The sequence below is a fragment of the Ciconia boyciana genome, chromosome 2 (assembly GCF_034638445.1).
Source record: "Ciconia boyciana chromosome 2, ASM3463844v1, whole genome shotgun sequence".
Taxonomy (NCBI): domain Eukaryota; kingdom Metazoa; phylum Chordata; class Aves; order Ciconiiformes; family Ciconiidae; genus Ciconia; species Ciconia boyciana.
In genome coordinates this window covers 80,053,442-80,072,143 of record NC_132935.1, presented here as the reverse complement: position 1 = coordinate 80,072,143, position 18,702 = coordinate 80,053,442, and the positions used below count along the sequence as shown (strand labels likewise).

Sequence of the window (18,702 nt, the reverse complement as noted above, 5' to 3'; positions counted from 1 at the left end):
CTTCCTCCTGTGAATATATGAGGCTGGGAGCTCCTGCGGCATCAGCCAGTTGCTGTACAAAGCTGCAGCGGGTTTGGGAACCACTGAAAGAAAGAGAGTTTGTAATAAGGCTCAAACTATACCTTTTGTGGAAATAATTGTATGGAAAACATTTTGGAGAATCTTGATTGCCAGATTACTTCAAAATCCGATGTTACAATAGTAGTCTGCCTATCAATTATATCATGGAAGCATAATGGTTTTTTTCTTCAGAAAGGAAAAACCTCTAAGAGCTAAACGAAATGACAGTCAAAGGCGGATCATCTAACAGCATAACCCAAACCTGATGTGTCTTCAGTCCAGTGCACCCTCTCACCACATAAGACCTTTAGGAACATTCAGAAACCAGTTTAGATCTGAACTCCAAGTCCTGGGCCTCACAGACACTACTGTTAATTTATCTCCTGCTGTCTAAATATATACATATCTTCACACACATTCAAGATAAAAAAGGAGAGTTTGCAGCATTTTAAAAACGTTTTTTTGTCGTGGATTCAGAAGCCATGTGAAATGCATTTTGCGCATTGACATAACTCTGTCAAAAGTACTTCCTTTGGCTTTAAGGCATGTCATTCAACTCCTCTCTATGTGTTTAACAGATACATTTTCCTTTCTGTTATGTTCTGTCAGACACAGGCTCACTGTAACTTAGATCTGTTGCAAGAAGCTAAACACAGTGTTTGAATGTATATTTTTTCAGGACACCTCTCCAAAAGTAATGATTCACAAAATCCTTGTAAACAATAAATTTCAATTTGACACTGGCTGAAAGATAAATGCACAACCTTCTACTCCCTCATAATCTATCATTGTATGTAATCTGTCTCTTCTATAAACAACATTTTAAAGGCCGCAGCACATTTTCACCGTGGAGTTCTCTGAAAACACGTGGCCAGCGATGAGCTTGCAAGCACTCTGTTGTGGCAATGAGCTCCTGTTATGTTAGGAAAGACCTTCCCAAGAAGTTTCAGTTCCTTTCCTCCAACTCCTGTAAATTCATTTTGCTTGTGTTTCTCTGAGCCTCCTGGTCGTGGAATCACACCAGACCCAAACCTTTTAAAGAAAGAGCCCAGGAAGAGGTCTGTCCATCAGTGGTTAATCTGACACGGAAAAAAAAGGTCTCTTTCCTCAAAAGGAAAGCAACTTGATGAAGAAAAAACCCATCAGGGTGAAAGCTCTTCCTTGCAGAGGTCCTATACTCACCAAGAAGAGCAACTGCATACACTTCTTGGGACACCAGAGATGGGGGACTGCCTGCACGCTACAGACAGCACTGCACAGTACCACACACAAAAGTACCAGCTATTTCCTCACCCTTTGATCTAAAGAATCTGTAAGAGCAATAAAAGCCCAGTCTGGATCTTAGTCTGCCATTTGACAGTAAGTTTCGTAATGACATCAATGGATAAATAACACCCTCATTGTCTCTTCTTCCCAACCTCCCCCTATGCTCTGGCTTTTGAACCTCATTGCTTCCTTTTCTGTAACACTTCTAACAATAATCCTCCTTATTGATCTTGGATCTTCTAATAACAAGCCTTATTGATCCTGGAACTGACCTGAATGGACCAGGAAGCTGCGGTAAACTTTCTGCCCCAGTGAAAACAAAGAGAGGGGAGAAGACCAGCTGCCCTTGTACAGCAGAAAGGCAAGTGATCTTCAGATGACAGAAATGTATTAGTATTTCGCCTACAGGATTCACCTTACATACTTCACTCTAGATGTGTTATCACACAGCAACAGTCAGCATCCTCTTTTCAACCAAGAGGATAACATGGTAACAACAATCAGTAGTTGTTGTTCATGAAAACGCAAGCTAAATACTGATCTTCAGGAGGAAATGTATGCTGAAATATTACTGATTGACATGAAGAAGCTTCTCCAGCTGGACCAGGTGTTATTATTTTACTTCTATCAAGCAAAGATCCCACTGATGGGATCTCATTAGTTTGTCTCTTCAGATTATCATCAACTAGTGCAAGTAGCAATGGTTCTTCAGATGTTAAAGCATCCAGGTTCTTGAAAGCCCTTATTATGCTTTCCACAATGAAAGAGCTTCCTTTATTTAGGATAGGCATCTGGTTTTACCTAGACCGGCTTTCATCTCAGTTATGCACCTTCCTGTTTTTTCCCCAGCTCCAAGAAGGCAAAAGATTTCTTCGACCATAAATATGAAAAAAGTCTCCTGCTTCTCCTTAGAAAACAAATAAACTTTTTAAGCAATAGAGGCATCTGTGGTGAACTGATGGGAGGTGTCTATTTTTCAGTCAGAGACCTAAAGTGGATTTTGGTATGTATGGATTAGTGTCAACTCTCGTGATCTTAAAGGGTTGCAATCCTGTAATCCCATAGCTCCATGCAATGCAGCTACTGTGGAATATCACAGAAGACCATGCTGGAGGCTAAAACCTGGATTTTTATAAGTATTACTCCTTGGATTTAGGCTTGTGAAACTTGGAGGAAAGTGCTATGTTTCCTGACTTCATAAGAACTCTTTCACTCTTTCCCACCTATGCGCTGCTAATTACTAGCACTCCAGAATCAGAGAATCATAGAATCATTAAGGTTGGAAAAGACCTCTAAGATCACCTAGTCCAACCATCAACCCAACACCTCCATGCCTACTAAACCATGTCCCAAGGTGCCACATCTACACGTTTTTTGAACTCCTCCAGGGATAGTGACTCCACCACCTCTCTGGGCAGCCTGTTCCAATGCTTGACCACCCTTTCCATAAAGACATTTTTCCTAATATCCAATCTAAACCTCCCCTGACGCAACCTGAGGCCATTTCCTCTTTCTATCACTTGTTACTTGGGAGAAGAGACAGACACGCACCTCACTACAACCTCCTTTCAGGTAGCTGTAGAGAGCAATAAGGTCTCCCCTCAGCCTCTGCTTATCCAGGCTAAACAACCCCAGTTCCCTCAGCCACTCCTCATAAGACTTGTGAAAGAAAGAAATTGAATTGCACATAAGAAATTGCACTGAAAAGTGGGTCTCCACAAAGAGAGATGAGGCACCAATAACTATAATTGTTTAAACACCGCCTTCGTAAATTCACCCTTTCTGAATACCGGAGATTTTCAGTTCTGGGTGAAAACATTACCTTCAAACAAAGTATGCAATTTTCAAGTAATGCATAGTGAACTAGCATTGCTAATACTAAGAGTATAAATTTTATGCCCAAGTGTCTCATGTTTTATAACTGTTAGAAACACTGATGACTATGATCGCATTTTAAATTACAGCAGAACATGTGGGTTATGTTTCAGACACTTTTCTAGTTTTTAGGTAAACATACTTTGGTCAAGGGCAAAGCGGGTTGCGCTCTTGTGAGTTACACCTGCAAGTGCTCACGACTCCATAACGTTCATGGCTGGTTAGAGAGCAAGACCTAACTCCCGCTATAAAAACCATCAAACTACAGTTCTGTCTATTTTAGGAATAAAGTAACAGATAGGCTGCATACAGCCACTGGAGATGAAATCCAGCATGCCTCGGACTTCCCATTAAGGAATGGTTCCTTCCTGCAGGTTTAACATCACCCTGTGAAAAGTGCATCTGTTTTAACAAAAGACAGAATTACATTTTTGAAAGATCAGAGAATAGCACTTGGCTGTATCAAGAACACTGCTGCTACTGGCTTGCAAGTCCTAGCAAGCAGCCTTCACATTAATTTAGCACTGTATTTAGGGAATAGGCTCATCCACAATGATGCTTATCTGCAAGAGGCTCAATCTGATTTTTTGTTTGAGAAAACACACACTGTGACATCGAATTAATCTGTTCAGAGGCGATCTTTTTTTCCTCTGGTAGCTTGCTATTTTTTGGAGATTCAACTTTTTAAAAATCCTGAAGAAGATAGTTCTAAAGCAGCTTTTTTTTTTGTTTTGTTAAGTGTGCATTCCCATTTTAAATTTCTCTCTTTGATTATCTCAATTGGCTAAATATGGATTTATCATCCACTGCAGCTGTAACAGGTATCAGTGTATGAGCAGATAGTTCAGCAGAGGTGAAAATCATATTTAGAATATCCAGGTGAGAGACAGTAGCATCACCATCGTATCTGTCTCAAGTCAACTACAGTAAGGCGGGTTGAGTTTAATAAGCAAATGCAGCACACACTCGTAATGCCATTACCTAGCGGCCAGAGCTGAGTGAGGCTCTGCCTGCCATTGCTGCAGTCTTTCCTCTTATACGGAGCCTGTGACCACCCTGCTTATCTCAGCTGAGTGTCTCGCTCCATGCAGTAATGGCAGGAAGGCATCTTCTGCCTCTGTGTTTGGATCTAAGAATCTCATCTTCCAATGAACACCTCTTTCATCTAAATAATAAAGAAATGTAGGGAGGGACTGAACATGAATATATTGTTGAATTTGAAGTAAAGAAGATAGAATTAGCTGAAAAAAAGAGGGAGGAGTAATTTCACATTTATATTCAAATGTCTGGAATTACTAGAGATGACCTGCCTTTGTAAAAAACTGCTAACGCATTAATACAATATATCCATTTTATAGGACAGTTTCAGTCAAACAATCCAGAAACAGTCCTTCTACGTCATAAAACTGGAGAATATTTGGGTAAACTGCAAAACAGCTTCTCTTGAGTCAGGACTCCAGGATTTTATATAAGCAATCTACTTTTTAATTTAAGGACCTATATCTATGAGAGAAATAGTAGACATTTAAAACAGTTTTCTTAACAAAAGAACACCTTTCGTGGAAAAGAAACATGCTACAAAAAAAGCAGTATGTATCAAAGACATCTGATGGAGGTTTTTCAGAGCTGCTTGCAGTGAGCTTGACATGTCTCCGTGCCCCACAGCAGCCTAAGAATTACAACAGTCTGGCACAGAGTCTTTTGGTACTTCAGGACATTGCTCGACTGCAGATGGCATTTTTGTTGATAGAAGCTCACTAACGAGGGCAGTATCTGAACATACCAAGGGACCTTTGAATGATGCTCCAGGCCCCTGGAGAAAAAAAAAGATATCCAGTTTATAGGGAATTTTCAATGTATAGTTGGAAAATACATCCTAAAAAAAAATGAATTTTTTTGCTTAACTGGCTGCAAGCCATATAGCTTATAAAAGAAAATAAACATGTTCTTACGCCCATAACTCATCACAAAAGCTCTTTAAGCTCTCCAGCTGAAGATTTGTAAATAAATATCTTTATATAAAATAAAAGGATACAGAAGAATATTGGCTACCTGACACATTCCATCTCAGTTTGTGACAGCTATTACTGTTCACAAGATGACTATATCCTATTGCATTCAATGTTGGCCAAACATCATAGCAATTACTGGACTAGCACTTTCACATAACTAAGCATTTAGCCGCAGCCATATTATTCATGTCTTGAAAAAATTAGGAATTAGCAAATGGGCCTGCATATCCATCAGCTGTCTGTGTTGCTTTCCAGGATTTTCTGGTTTTCTGTTACAGGACGATACTTCCCATCAGCTCAGTACGGCATTAGGCCACACAAGATGTCATGGCTCATCTGTGGCTATTAGAAAGCACCGTCTAAGCAAAAAGGCTGGCAAGCTCAGAAAACTGGAAGTGTACTTCTACTAAAGGTATAAACAGAGGTACATCAACAACTGCAGAGATTTCTGTATGGTAAATGAGGACCTTTGGTTGAAATAGACTTGGTGGCTTAGAGACACTCGTCCATTAAAATAGTATAGACATGACCTGTAAACACAATTTTCTTCATTTTTGTGGTGCCCAACTCCAACGCACTGGAATTTGCTAAGAGATGGGAGCAAAGAAACACATTTACCTTGAAGAAATATTGCAAAGAAGATTCCATTAATATTTGTGCAATTTTTCTGTTTCATAATGATGAAGAGCATGATAGAGAAGGAAACTCTCCAACCATTGGATAAGCATAGGGTGATTAGCGGTAAACAGGAAAAATGAGAATAAAAAGCTGGGATGAAGATGTATTTCTGCATTTAAAAGGAAGATAGTAGGTGTTGGTGTAACTAAATATTCCATTATAAATTTGGCATTTTGTTATTAGCAATGGATGACATTCTTAATGTAACTTTTCAGCTGTGCTGTCTTATTACATACATTACACTGAGCAAAAAAAATTACATTTCCACCCCATAAATGAATAACAGTCATTTTTATAAAGTTAGCCCTTGTTCATTTAACAATCACTCACAGGCCACACTCGTGGACAAATCAAGCAGTTTTGCAGGATGCTGAGGCAAAACCAGAAGACTGGCATTTTTAGAGTTGATTGATTAAATATACCCAACCACAAACAACATGTTAAATGGTAACTATTTCGTCTACAGCTTTTTGTCATTTGGCTTCTTTTTGTTTCATCATAACTGAGTCTGTGGAGCACTAGCTGTCCTCCTTCAGGAGCAGATCCTTAGGAGCATCCTTAAGTCCATCTGTGCATGGTCCAAGAACAGTAAATCTCAGCAGCATTAAACCTCCCAGCTCCATGCAGAGCTCCAAAACCACCAATATGGGGAAAACTGGAGCATCGTATTATCTATGTCATCCTACTTGAAAGCTATCTTGCCATACCTGAAATAAGTATACAGCATGTGCAAATAGGTATTATACCAATTTTAGTATCAGCATAGTTAATGATTTCCAAAACCGTAACACAACAAATGATGCACTTAGTTTGGGCACTTTGAACTGAAAAGCCTAAAAAAAAAGGACGAATTAGGGGAACCACTTGAGATTTAGAGAAAACCTGGGCCAAGCAGTGGCTGCGTGGACTTCATTGGTCCACTCCAGAGAGGCTAACTCTGAGTAGGGTGGACATGAGCTCAGTCGCACACGTGCTCTTATGCCAGAGGTGGCTTCCTCTGGCGATGCACACACAGCCCGTGCTCATCTAGTGGGATTTTCTACAAGTTGACTGACGCTTTCCAAATCAATCTTTATTTCAAAACCAACAGTGAATTTTAGTTGGCGATCATGTATCACTTTTCTTTAGAGGAAGACAAACGTGTTTTAATGAAATGTAATTTAAAATAAACCTGATGCACATTAGGCTCATCTGGCACGAAGCAACCAACACCTGTAAAGTCATACAAGAGTTACTACTCAGTCTCACTATCATTCTCCTCTGTGAAGATGAAGTACTACCAACACGTAATAGTATTACAATAAATCACCTGATTTTTGTTGGGCTCTGTTACACAGTAATCGTTACCAAAGTGTGTAATGGGGCTGTGTTTTTTTTATCTTTCAGTCTATGTCTTCTTGAGTGGTAGAACAGATTTTGAACATAATAGTACCTGCTGAAATGTCTGGATAGATCCAAATAGGTACTTTGATTACTTGTACTCCTTGTTCAACATTTGTTAGTATTTATTTTCACAGTTTCTATTGTTCCCAAGCACACACACAAGACCTTGTGACTAAAATTAATTTGACAAGTGGTTCCTGTGCCACATGCAAAAGTGAACATTAACACATATTTCAAAGCCCTTTTTGAAATGTCCCCTGAAAGCCAGCGACAAGCCAGACTGAGTGAAAAACAAGCAAGTCTCAGATCTCTGAAAAGGGCACTACCGGATGCGGGGATGGGTGTCCCCATCCCTGCCTTTCCACCTGGCAGTGCTGACCCTGGTCCTCCAAGAACCACAGCCCACATCACCGCTTCCAGCACTAGCAGGACCAAAGGACGTGAAGGGAGCTCAGAGGTAAGCTCCTGATGATGCTGAAAGATGTGGCCCTGGGGACCTGCTGTCCCTCACGGCTGGCACCTGAATCCACCGCTCCTGTGGCAGACAGCTCTGAACCCAGTGCCTGAGACGGGAACGTTTATTCTTTCTTCCTCAGAGCCCCTGCTTTGAGACCTAAAGCCTTGATAGACGAGGTACAGGCAATGCCTTGCTGGTAGTTAGCTTGGAGCTGAAGAATTTGGGAACTTTGGGGCTTTTGGACCCACTTTCTTTCCCAGTGTACTTGAAGCACGGTAGCTTCTACAGGCTACTGAAACTCAACCAGGACCCGGGTTTTCAGAGCAATCAGATGCTTCTTAGTGGTGCTGTCTGTTTCAACTTCCATTTTCTTCCTGAGGAACAGTATTGGCATGCACTTGGTTTCAGGTCAGGCATGAGGCCTAAAAAGTGATTTCTACACAGAGCAGTATCCTAATTCAAGGAGCACTCCTTACCTGAAGATTTGAAACACCCCTCAGGCCAAGCATTTGTGCTACCTTAGGCTTACGGAGAAGTACTACGGGAAACTAATTTTTTTTTCTGTAGGTTAGAAATCTTAGCCCTTGAGGAGGGGAAGGTAGAAGAACAACAGTGCCCAGAGATGAATCACTTCCACTAGTGTGTATGTTGGTATGTCAGGTATCAGTAGAGTTGCTGGGATCAAAACAATGCAGGGGTTCTCCATATAATCATGCATTCTTTACATACGTTGATGCACACTGAAGCTGATTGAACGGCTCAAAAACAAATGCCTGAATACCACCACGAACCAGCATGGAGGTACAGCTTGTTTTAGTTTTGGTCTTATCATATCCTCTTTAAAAAAAGACAAAATCTGCTAATGAATATAGATACAGCATGGAAAACCTAAAGCAGCAAGAACAGCAACTGAAGGCTTTTGGGATTGTGAACCTCTGTGTAGTGTCATACTAACAGAAGATGGCCTCTGCTTCTCAACTTCTGAAATTGCAACAGCCATACTGCCCACATCCCAGATGTGGGATCTCTAAAATCACCCCTTTTAAACTCATTCATACCCCAAATAGTTTTTGAGCTCCAAGTTTTGTGGTTGGTTTCTGCTTAGGGGTGAATTGTAAATACAGCCAAACCCCAAGCGCCCATCCCTTCAAAGAAGTCCCTGACTTCTTCCTCTCTGGGAAGAAGTACTGGATACCTCTGACAGGTTTCAGGCTACACAAACTCTGTCACAGACATGATTATATTCTGGAAAGAGGCAGCACACTTGGCTCTGCCTCACAGGACTCTCAGTCCAAAGCTGGGCCAGCTGGAACACCCCTCAATAACCACCGAGCCACATGGGAGCGAGCTGAGAACAGCCCACTTCTCTGAAGCCACCCTGAAGCCACGAAGCAACGTCAACCAGCCATTACTTCAGGCGTCCCTTACAGTAAGGGGAACTCCCAGATCTTTTTGGAGAGGTCCAGTTTTAAGGCACCTTCGACGCTACCAATGCTCTGTGCAAGATACCATTTTATGGAGCTGAAAAGCCAGAACCGCAACATTTACATTTAGAGCAATAGTAGGGAGGCAAAGCAGAAACAGGAAGAAATTATTAAAAATTGCTCATTTCCTGCTATAAGAAGATACAAGATTGCTGGGATAGACAGCAAAAAGGCAAAATAAGTCTCTTTTGCATGTCCCAGGATGCTTCTAGAGTTTTCTTATCCTGTATCAGGCAGCGGTTAAAAACCTAAGTCTCCTGCATGGGAGTCTTGAGTCCTACCATATGCAAGGAGGAGAGCAATGTCACTGTCTTTTTCCACCTCCTTTATTGCAGGATTTAAACCTGACTTTTCTAAAGACAATTGCTCTTAATGGACTTTTCTGAAGCTCCTTTCTCCTTCTTAAGTTCTTTTAGATCTACTCTTTTTTGCAGCTTCAGCATCAAAAGGAACTTTTGTTGGAAGTTGCCTATTTACAATATGTATGCATTCTTTCCAAATAACCCTTCTAAAATACCAAGCTACAAGAAACCCAATTTTATCTAAGTCTTGAATTTTTGAGAGCATTTTATGCCTTAATAAAATTTCAGGGAAAGGATCTTAGGAACCTTTAAGGGAGAAAATGAGTGCCAAAATTCCTTCTTGGGTAATTCCTCCATGAGAATATAAATTTTCATTTCCTAATGGGATGAAGGAATTAGCAGTGTCACATTGTGCACTGTGAAATAAACCTCAAAGGTTCTCCTGGAAAAATGCAGTAAGGCATCCTGAGGTCACATTTCTTACCTGTGTTACAGACATGTTCTATTAAAGACACCATTATAGATCTGTCATAATTATTGATGACAGATGTGCCAGACAACCAGTCTTGTTAGACTACCATTAGATTTTAAATGCAGCTATATTTGATTACATCTGGAGTCAACCTGTGCTCAGCTGTGTAACCAGGATCATCCCTGCACCTCTGAGGAGCTCTGCAAGTCCACATACTTGATTTAAGATACTAACATGAAACACTGCTTTGAACAAAAGATTGCTATGACCTTTACTTCTGGGCTACCATCATGCTAAAAACATCTCTCCTGTTCCATTCACTTTACATTAAACAATTTGTCAAAATTCTTCAAGGAAACTACTCTTCATCTGGTTTCTCTAAAAGCTGCATCACTTGAAACTAGATTAAACTTGTACAACTTTCTCATGTTGATGAGGTCTTCAAATCTGTATCTATCAATTTCATTAAGAGTTACATCTGTTAGCTAATGCTGCTTTTGACACTAAGTACAAATTATATCTTACTACGTGTCTATTATTATATCTTACTACCTGTCTGTCCTCCTGCATGGAGGATGCAGCAGGTCTGGTCATGCGTTTCCAGTGGTCTGCTAAAGACCTGCATTTCCCTTCTTTATGTCTAAGCACCCTCATGGTCCATATTAATTGTTCCCTTTACTCCATAGAAATCATGTTCTGGGCATATACTTCTTCTTCAGTTAAGTTATTTTAAAGGATATGTTTCTGTGCCAGATTTACAACGGCATTACTCACCTAACACTTCAGATGAATGCAGACAAGGGCAGGCAGACAGCTAACCTGCCCACGCTCTTCTGACAACGCCTCCGAGTGCCTATCTGTATCAATCTGGTCTACACTCCGGTTAGCTCACCGAATTCCTTCTTAGCCAACTGACTTCATATTTTCCATGCTCTATCTACTCCTTTCTGATGGCTTCCCTTGAGTTGTAATTACAGGATTTGAAGGGTTCCCAATTTGTTTTGAGCAGCTGCTGTTTTTTGACATCTACTATTCCTTGCCTTGCCTTGCTCACTCACTTCCTTTTTAAACACATAGGTATTTCCAGGGACTTTTTTAGTGCATTTGGGTATTTCTGTACTTTCTTGAAGGATTTAGATTAGTTGACTTTTGCTGTTAGGGTCTTTTTAAAACTATTTCCACTCTAAAAAAATTCCCTTTCATGGTTTAGTGTCATGATGTTAAGTTTCGATACAATCCCTCCCACGAGAATACCTTGTATGAGAGAATATGAGGGAACTGAAACTGCCTATGAAAATATGAAAAAAGTTCCCAGCACTGTAGCAGACGACATTCTTCAAATCCTTTTTCTGGTATGGGATGACTTACGCTATGTGCCATGACAACTGAAAAGCGATATGTGACAGGGAGATCTTTATCCCTCACCACAAAATGCTCTACTCCTAATTTTTTATTTTTGCACGTTAGCATCGTGAAGATAACAAAATTAATAAAAACAGGTTAATGGAGTGTCACACAAGCTCTGATCCTTTTTGTGATATATAACTTTCTAGAAAAACATTATCCAGCACAATATTCCCTCACCCGGGAAGCGGGAACTGAACCACTGGCTCCCTGCCCTTCTCAGCCAGTCACAACTTTAGGAGCATAGCCCTTTGGCAAAGACAAATTCAGGTGTCAGCTCCATGGAGGATTCACTGTGCATCTCTCTGTGAACAACTCTGAAGGGTAATGCTCCCCAAACTAGCTGAGCTGCCCGAAGCAGTCTCGCTGTGGTAGTACAAAGCCTGTGGGCTCCTTGGCCTTGCTGAGGAGCAGTCTGCAGCGTAGGGCAGGGAGACCGCTATGACATGTCTGATGCCTCAAATGCCATCATGGGTCTGGGTGCCTGGGTGAGTGATGCCATTCCAAAACGTCCTTTTACAGCCAGCGACACACAAACCAACCTAGGCTGCGTTCAGAGAAGCTTCTCCACTCGATTGCTGATGCTCTCCAATGCAGCGTGTTCACTTCAGGAGGTATTCGTTGTGCCCAAACCATAAGTCTCATGTGCCCAGTCGCTGCAAACTCTCTCAAAAGTCAGCAAAGGGAGGCTTTCTGGCGGGGGGTGAGGGGACAGCAGTTAGAGCATGAGCATAACATAGACATCTGAATCATCCTCCGGAGAAACCCACTCCTCTCTGCTGAGGAGAGAAGGAGAGCAGGGAAACCATCTTCCTAATTCATGCACTACACCATGGTGTGAACCCTCCTCCCTGGAAATTTCTCTCTTGCTCCTACTTCTCTGGGCTTACTTCCACAGCTGGCACAACCCTACGTTCTCACGAGCTTTTCAAGTAGGTTTCTAGCCAGGACATCGCTACCTTATTTTTGTTTATTCAGTAACAGCAACTTTCAGGCTTTTGATGCATTGCTGTCCCTCCCCAGGACTAAGCATCATGAGAGGGGAAATCAAAAGAAATTTAGATCAAGAGGAACAAAGCCTTCAAACCCCTATCTTCTTCCTTCAGCAGAAAAAGGAGAGAGGGACAAACAAACAAATCCAGGCCCACTTGGTGACAGAGCTGCAGAACTATTGTGCCTCAAAGGAAAACTTACTCCAGAGCAGTACTGATCAACAGCAGCCTGGATAAAGCATTAACGGGAAAAGTTAACTGTGCTCATCTATGGATTTAGGAATATTTTCTGAAAGAAGAAAGAGCTTACAAGCTGAGCCACATAGATTATTTTGTCTTCACACCTTTTAAGGGGGCAAAATGAAGATCACAAATGTACGATCTCCACTATATGATGGTATACTTACAACAATAAACTGTGCAAATTGGTTCCTAGTTATCTACAGAACTGATGAAAGACTCATTGAACAATGACATAAAAAATGAAAAGCTGAAAAAGACTACAACAGAATATTCTCACACGTATGTCAACTTCAAAATATGGAGTTGCAGAATACCTGCTAATACAGAGTCTATCACATAGATGGTTAACACAAAACCTTTCTGAGGATGAGCTGCAGTGATTATTTTCAATCTGGCATGGGAATGTTCTTTGCCTTCTTTTCTCTCTCTCCCCCATCCCTTATTGGCTTCTCTATTGTCATGGCAAATTTCTAAATTTGCTTTCATTCTGCAGTTAGGTAACACCAGATTTTGAAACTCTGTCTTTCTGAATATATATAATCCTGGTCTCCAGGAGAGATTTAATAATAAGTTATATTAAACTTATGAGATGCAAATATCTGAAATTCTGGAAATGTGGCTAGTAAGGAGGCAAAACCAGTCCCCACAGCACGTGGAGAAAAGCAGCGTCATTATCGGATGACGCTCTGGTCTCAGCCAGGTCAGGAGATTCCACCAGAGCCACGATTTTATTTTTTCATACATATTTGCAAATCCCTCTCTATTGCCAGCGTGAGGCAGGTAAATACATCAACATTAATGAATGAGAGGCCACCCTGCATGATCTACAATTAGTATATTATATGCTGTCATAGATGTTTTCCAAATATTTTGGTATTAGATTTGGCAAGGAGAGGAAACGAGCAGTACCGAGCCAGTCTTTCAGGACCCATATACGGAGAGCAGTGCAACAGAGATGCAGGGATCAACCCTTTGGGGATCCTATGCCGACAATGAGATATAAACTGTTGTTGTCTCAACAGTAATGAAAACGAGACAGGGAAGGTACCGGTCTTCAGGCTACATGTGGTGAGTAATAAATCGGATGTTGTTGAGTCTGGTTTACTGCAGGAAGGTGACTTTAATGAAAACCTGCGCCTAGTGAGCGGTTCTGCAGCTCACGGAGAGAGCACGGGAAAAATACACTTCTGCAGAAATGTCACGAAGACCCACTATCCAGCCTCGGCAAACAGTCTCAAAAGAGAGAATGAATGTATTTCAATAAACAAGATTGAGGAAAATAAGTAAGGTTACCTCTGGATCGTAGCATTTTTAGAAATAATTCGTTCTGAATCTTAAATTTACAAACAGAATTGCTTTAGGGCTGAGGTCAAAATTTAAAAACAAAACAATGGCAAAACTCCAGCTGTTTGCACCCAATTCATTTAAAGAATTTAAGCATCAGGAAGTTTCTTCATCATGTTATGCTTTGAGATTTGAATTTAATTACTTTCAGGATCAATGACAATCATATGACATCGTCTTACTACCATAACCTGTTACGTGCTTTGTCTCTTTTGAAAAGAAGTAATTTTTGAATTATGAAAATGAAACTGCATTGTACATACTTAACAGAGGTTATCAGATCAGGGTTGTGAAAATAGTTAAGCTACTCAGTTGGACAGCCCTCCCTTCACCATCCCACTTCTCAAAAAGCAAGTTATTCTTCCTTCTCGCTCCTGCCTCGCAGAAAAGAAACAAGATCTTAGAAGAAACAAAAGTTCATCTTCTTTATTCACAGTGTAAAAATTAAAAAAAAAAAGAAAGAAAAGATGCTTTCCAATAAATGCATGCCAGATAGCATGGTAAACAAACATTATCCTGGTGAAAGAAGATGCTGAAAGAAGAAGCAGCCAACAGTACAGATTTCAGCAACTGAAAAATTTTATTAGCACAAGTGGTGTATGTAACTCCTTCAGTTACTTTTTAGCAGTAAAACTAAGTTTTACTTAGTTTTACTTTTAACTTTTCAACTTTTGTTTATGAGTAATGCACAATGATTTTATATGACATGCAAATTCAAGAGCTGCAAAAATTCCACAGAAAAGGCATTAAAAGAGCCGAGTAAAACTTCCCTTTTGTCAGGTAAAGTTCTGTGAAAAATGGTGGCTATTCTTTTGCAAAATAATGTGAATTTGCCCTGATTTTCTGAACAGCACTGGCTGAGAAAAAAATTGGGACTAGATGCACAAAATCAGAAGAGGAGTCAGTGGTTATTTTCTACATTTTCTTGAAAGACTGGAGAACAGACTGCAGTTTAACCAGGCGGCCAGCTTGGGGGCTGATCCCCTGCTCTCATGCCAGGAAAGAGGGGATGAGGAGTGCGCAGGCCTGCCCTCCCTGCCGCCGGGACATCGGGACCACAGTCACACCTGACGTTTCAGCTTCCCGGCAGAAAGGTTGCTCCCATCCCATTCACATCTGTCTGGAAAAGTTAGATCGTCCTGCTCTGTACCACTGTGAGGGTTCATATCCCCTCAGGCAGAGAAAGAAACTGAACTCATGTCTCCCAGATCATTAATGAGGCTTCCAGAAGTTGTTGAATTACAGAACTTCTTTGTTTTCATCAAAAATCAGAAAAGGTAATTTGATGTCAAAGTTTAATTTCAGGTCAAATGGAGTATTTGCTTAAGTAGAGAAAACCTTTTTTTTTTTTTTAACAGTATGAGCAAAAAAGAGGAACTTTCAGTTTGGATTCAAGCTTCGATTTTGTTTCTTTTCTGGGAAGTTGAAGAGATAAGGAGGAGTAACGTGCTTTTTGGGAAGTGGGATGGCGAAGGGAGGGCTGTCCAACTATGTAAATTCACTGTTTTCACAACCCTGATCTGATCACCTCTGCAGAAGGAGCTGCTGTGGGATGAGGGCTGATGACTACGCTGACTTGTTCATACCCCCTGACTCAGCGCTGCACAACCCCAGCCCGGAGGCGGAGGATGCCTCCAGCTTCACAGCCATCTGCGTACCCTCTGCTGGGTGGGAAGGCCACCTTTTCAGCAAGGACAGCCCTGGGGCACTTGGTCTTTTATGCCACAAGTATGGTGGGGCCAAACCTTCCCCACCATCGTACACTTGAGGCACGCTGCATCAATGGGCCTCGGCGGAGATGAGTGTCCATGCAATGCCAAGGGTGGGTTTGGGCTCCAGCTCAGGCCCAGACCTCATATACAGGACAGATGTGTCTGCAGGATCTTCAAAATCTCCTGTAACGTACGTTTGGATCTCACATGTTACTGATTAAGAGTATAACTACACCGTATGTTGGCCTGGGCAGAAAAGTTTATTTAAAACATTTCTACCCTCTGCTGCTCATTCCCGCCCCCAATGCCATAGGTTGCTGCCCCCTCAGACGTGTTAATACAACTTTTTCCATTTGTATCTTTTGCAGAAGCTTACTGTAAATCAGATCACTAGAAAATCTGTATTAAAAACAATCCTTTGGTGGGGAAGTAAAGATATTTTGTAGGAGAAATCCTACAAGTATATACATCTAAGACACAAAAAAATCCCCTCTCCAAACAGGTCCAAACCCAAATTATTGCATTATTTTTGATGCAAAGACCACTTATTTTGCCAGAATGTACAAGTCACTTGCCCAATTAAAATGACTTAGGCTTTCTTTCAAAACATTCCTGTCATAGACTAGTCATAGAAAATTTTTTGGAGATTGCTTATGCAAACTACAAGTAAAAATGTCTTAGTTTTAATATAAATTGTAGTAATACTAGTGAGAGGAGTTGCTGTTGCTAACCTTCAATGTTGTTGCTCAAACATCCCAGTTACGCGTTACCCAGGAAATCTTTCCCAAGTTTTCACCTTCTGGCTTAGTGAAGTACGTTTCTGTCCCTGCAATTAACTAAGTAACAGGCAAAAACTGAACCACAAACCTTGTACTGACACAACCCCCAAAACCAGTTCACCAGCAGCAAAACAAATACCAGGAGAACTCGGAAAAGTCTGGTTTTAGCACAGGAATACCCCAAGCCCTGCTTGGCATTCTAGGAACCGGGGGCAAGCTTACATTTTTTGGGCAGCTAACGAAAAAAAAAAGGAAAACGTAAACTTGATCGGTTGTTCAACTTCTCAAGGTGTACAGCGTGAAGCACTGCAGGGGATGGAGTGGCCAGCAAAGAGGAAGGTGTAGCCCTGCTGAACACAGCCGTGACTAGCGAAGCCACTCTCTCCCCAGTAAACTGCCGGAAAACAAGACCCAACTCAAAGCTGTCGGCGGGAGAACTGGAATCTCAACCTTTCTCTTTCCCATAAACCGGACCCTTGCTTTCCCAAAGGCGGAAAGTCACGTCTAGCAGGGCGAAGCTTCGCGCCCTTCTCCCGTCCCCGCTGCGTGGGCTCCCGTCCCCCGCGGGGCTGCAGCCCAGCGCCCCTTCGACCGAAAGCGGTGTCACCCAACCCACGCCCGCCCTCTCCCCCGGCTCCGCTCCCGGGGGGCTGGGGGGCGGCGCGGCAGCGGCCGTGCTCTCCCCGCCGCCGGGACGCCCGCGGGTGCTCACCCGGCGGTTGCGGTCGGTCTCCCGCACCTCCTCCTCCTCGGGGCCTTGGCGGATGAGCGCCTTGAGCACGACGGCGTTGTTGGTGCAGCAGGCTCGGAAGAGGCTGAGCGCCTCGGGGCTGTCGCGCCCGCCCCGCTCCAGGGACCAGCGGTCCTCGTCGTCGTCCTCCAGCCCCCCCGGCGGGTAGAAGGAGTCGTCCGAGGCGATGCTGCAGGTGTCGGGCAGCTCGGAGAAGTCCTCGTACTCCTCGCAGTCCTCCTCTTCCTCCTCCTCCTCCTCGTCCAGCCCCTCGGCGGCAGCCCCCGCCGCCCCCTGCTCGGGGCTGCTCTCCGCCTCGGCGCTGGGCATCTCCGCCGCCGCCGCCGGCGCGGGGCAGACGCGCTCCCCGGCCAGCTGCTCCCCGTCCCCCGACAGCAGCACCATGCTGGCCCCGGGGCCGGGACGCGGGAGCCCCCCGCCGCCCCGAGCGGCGCCCGGCCCCGCGGCCAGCGGCTCCGCCGGGCCGCCCTCGCCTGCCGGCCGCGGGGCGCTGCCCGGGGGGGCGCTCAGGGCGGCCGGTGCCCCCGCAGCCCCCGCCCGCCCGCCGAGCGCTGCCCCGCCGGGGGCTGCGGCTCTTCCCCGTGCGAAGCCGCGGCGGGCAGGGGATCCCTCTGCCCCCCCTCACGCAAGTTGCGGGCCCCTCCCGCGGGTCGCCCCGCAGCAGCCCGGCGGGCGGCCGCCCCCGGGCCGGGGCATGCTGCCGCCTGGGGCTTCCCCGGGGGGCCGGTCCAGGCCCGCTTACCGTGGCCGGGCCGGCAGAGCGGCGGCTGCGGTAAGCGGGGAGAGGCTGCCGGCAGGCAGGGCAGGTCTGGGGAGAGGAGGCACTTAGCAAACTCCTGGCCCGTAATCCGCTCAGCATCTCTTTGAGGAGATTGGGGCTCCGGCTTAGCGCGCTGACATCAGGGCGCGGTGCAAAAGCGGCTGGCGGGGGGGCGAGCAGCTGCCGCCGCCGCTCGCTGCGCGCCGCGCAACCCAGCCGCAGCGCACCGGTGCGAAACCTGCGCGTCCGGGCGAAACCTGCGCGTCCGGCGCGAAACCTGCGCGTCCCGAGCACCTCCAAGCTCCGCGTCCTGCTTCGCGTCCCGGCGGTGGTTGCGCTTCTGTGCGGAGAGATCGCCCACCGCAAGCCCACCCGCGGGTGGGAGAAGCGGGGGAGTGGGGCCATAGGTACCCGGGGCGGGTGAGGGCGAGGCTGCCGCTAGTCCTTCAGCACCAGTTGTGGGGGCCCGAAAGCCGCGATGGCAGCGATGTATGCAAAACTTTTCAGGACTACAACTTCTATTTTGAAATAAATATTGAAACTAAGGAAAACGATTACATAGAATTTGAATGCTTTGAGGGTGAGCTTACTTTAAAGCGAACAATTCATTAAATCACATAACACAGCCCCTACAGTTTACCAACTGTAGAGATGTCAGGCACTTACTTTTTCTGGAAGGCATTTGGAGATTAGATTGAGAGGAAAATGCATGTGTACATTGAGCTCCC

The 18,702-nt window shown here is 44.0% G+C and overlaps 1 protein-coding gene across 1 annotated transcript in view; it reads right to left on the bottom strand.

Moving 5' to 3' along the window:
• Positions 1-17,598, bottom strand: part of ANKRD33B (ankyrin repeat domain 33B) — a 41,251-nt gene extending 23,653 nt beyond the window's left edge. The window contains exon 1 of the mRNA XM_072851352.1: positions 17,176-17,598. Coding sequence (XP_072707453.1) covers positions 17,176-17,598 — 423 coding nt within the window. The remainder of the gene's footprint in view (positions 1-17,175) is intronic.
• Between the last annotated feature and the right edge of the window lie 1,104 nt (positions 17,599-18,702).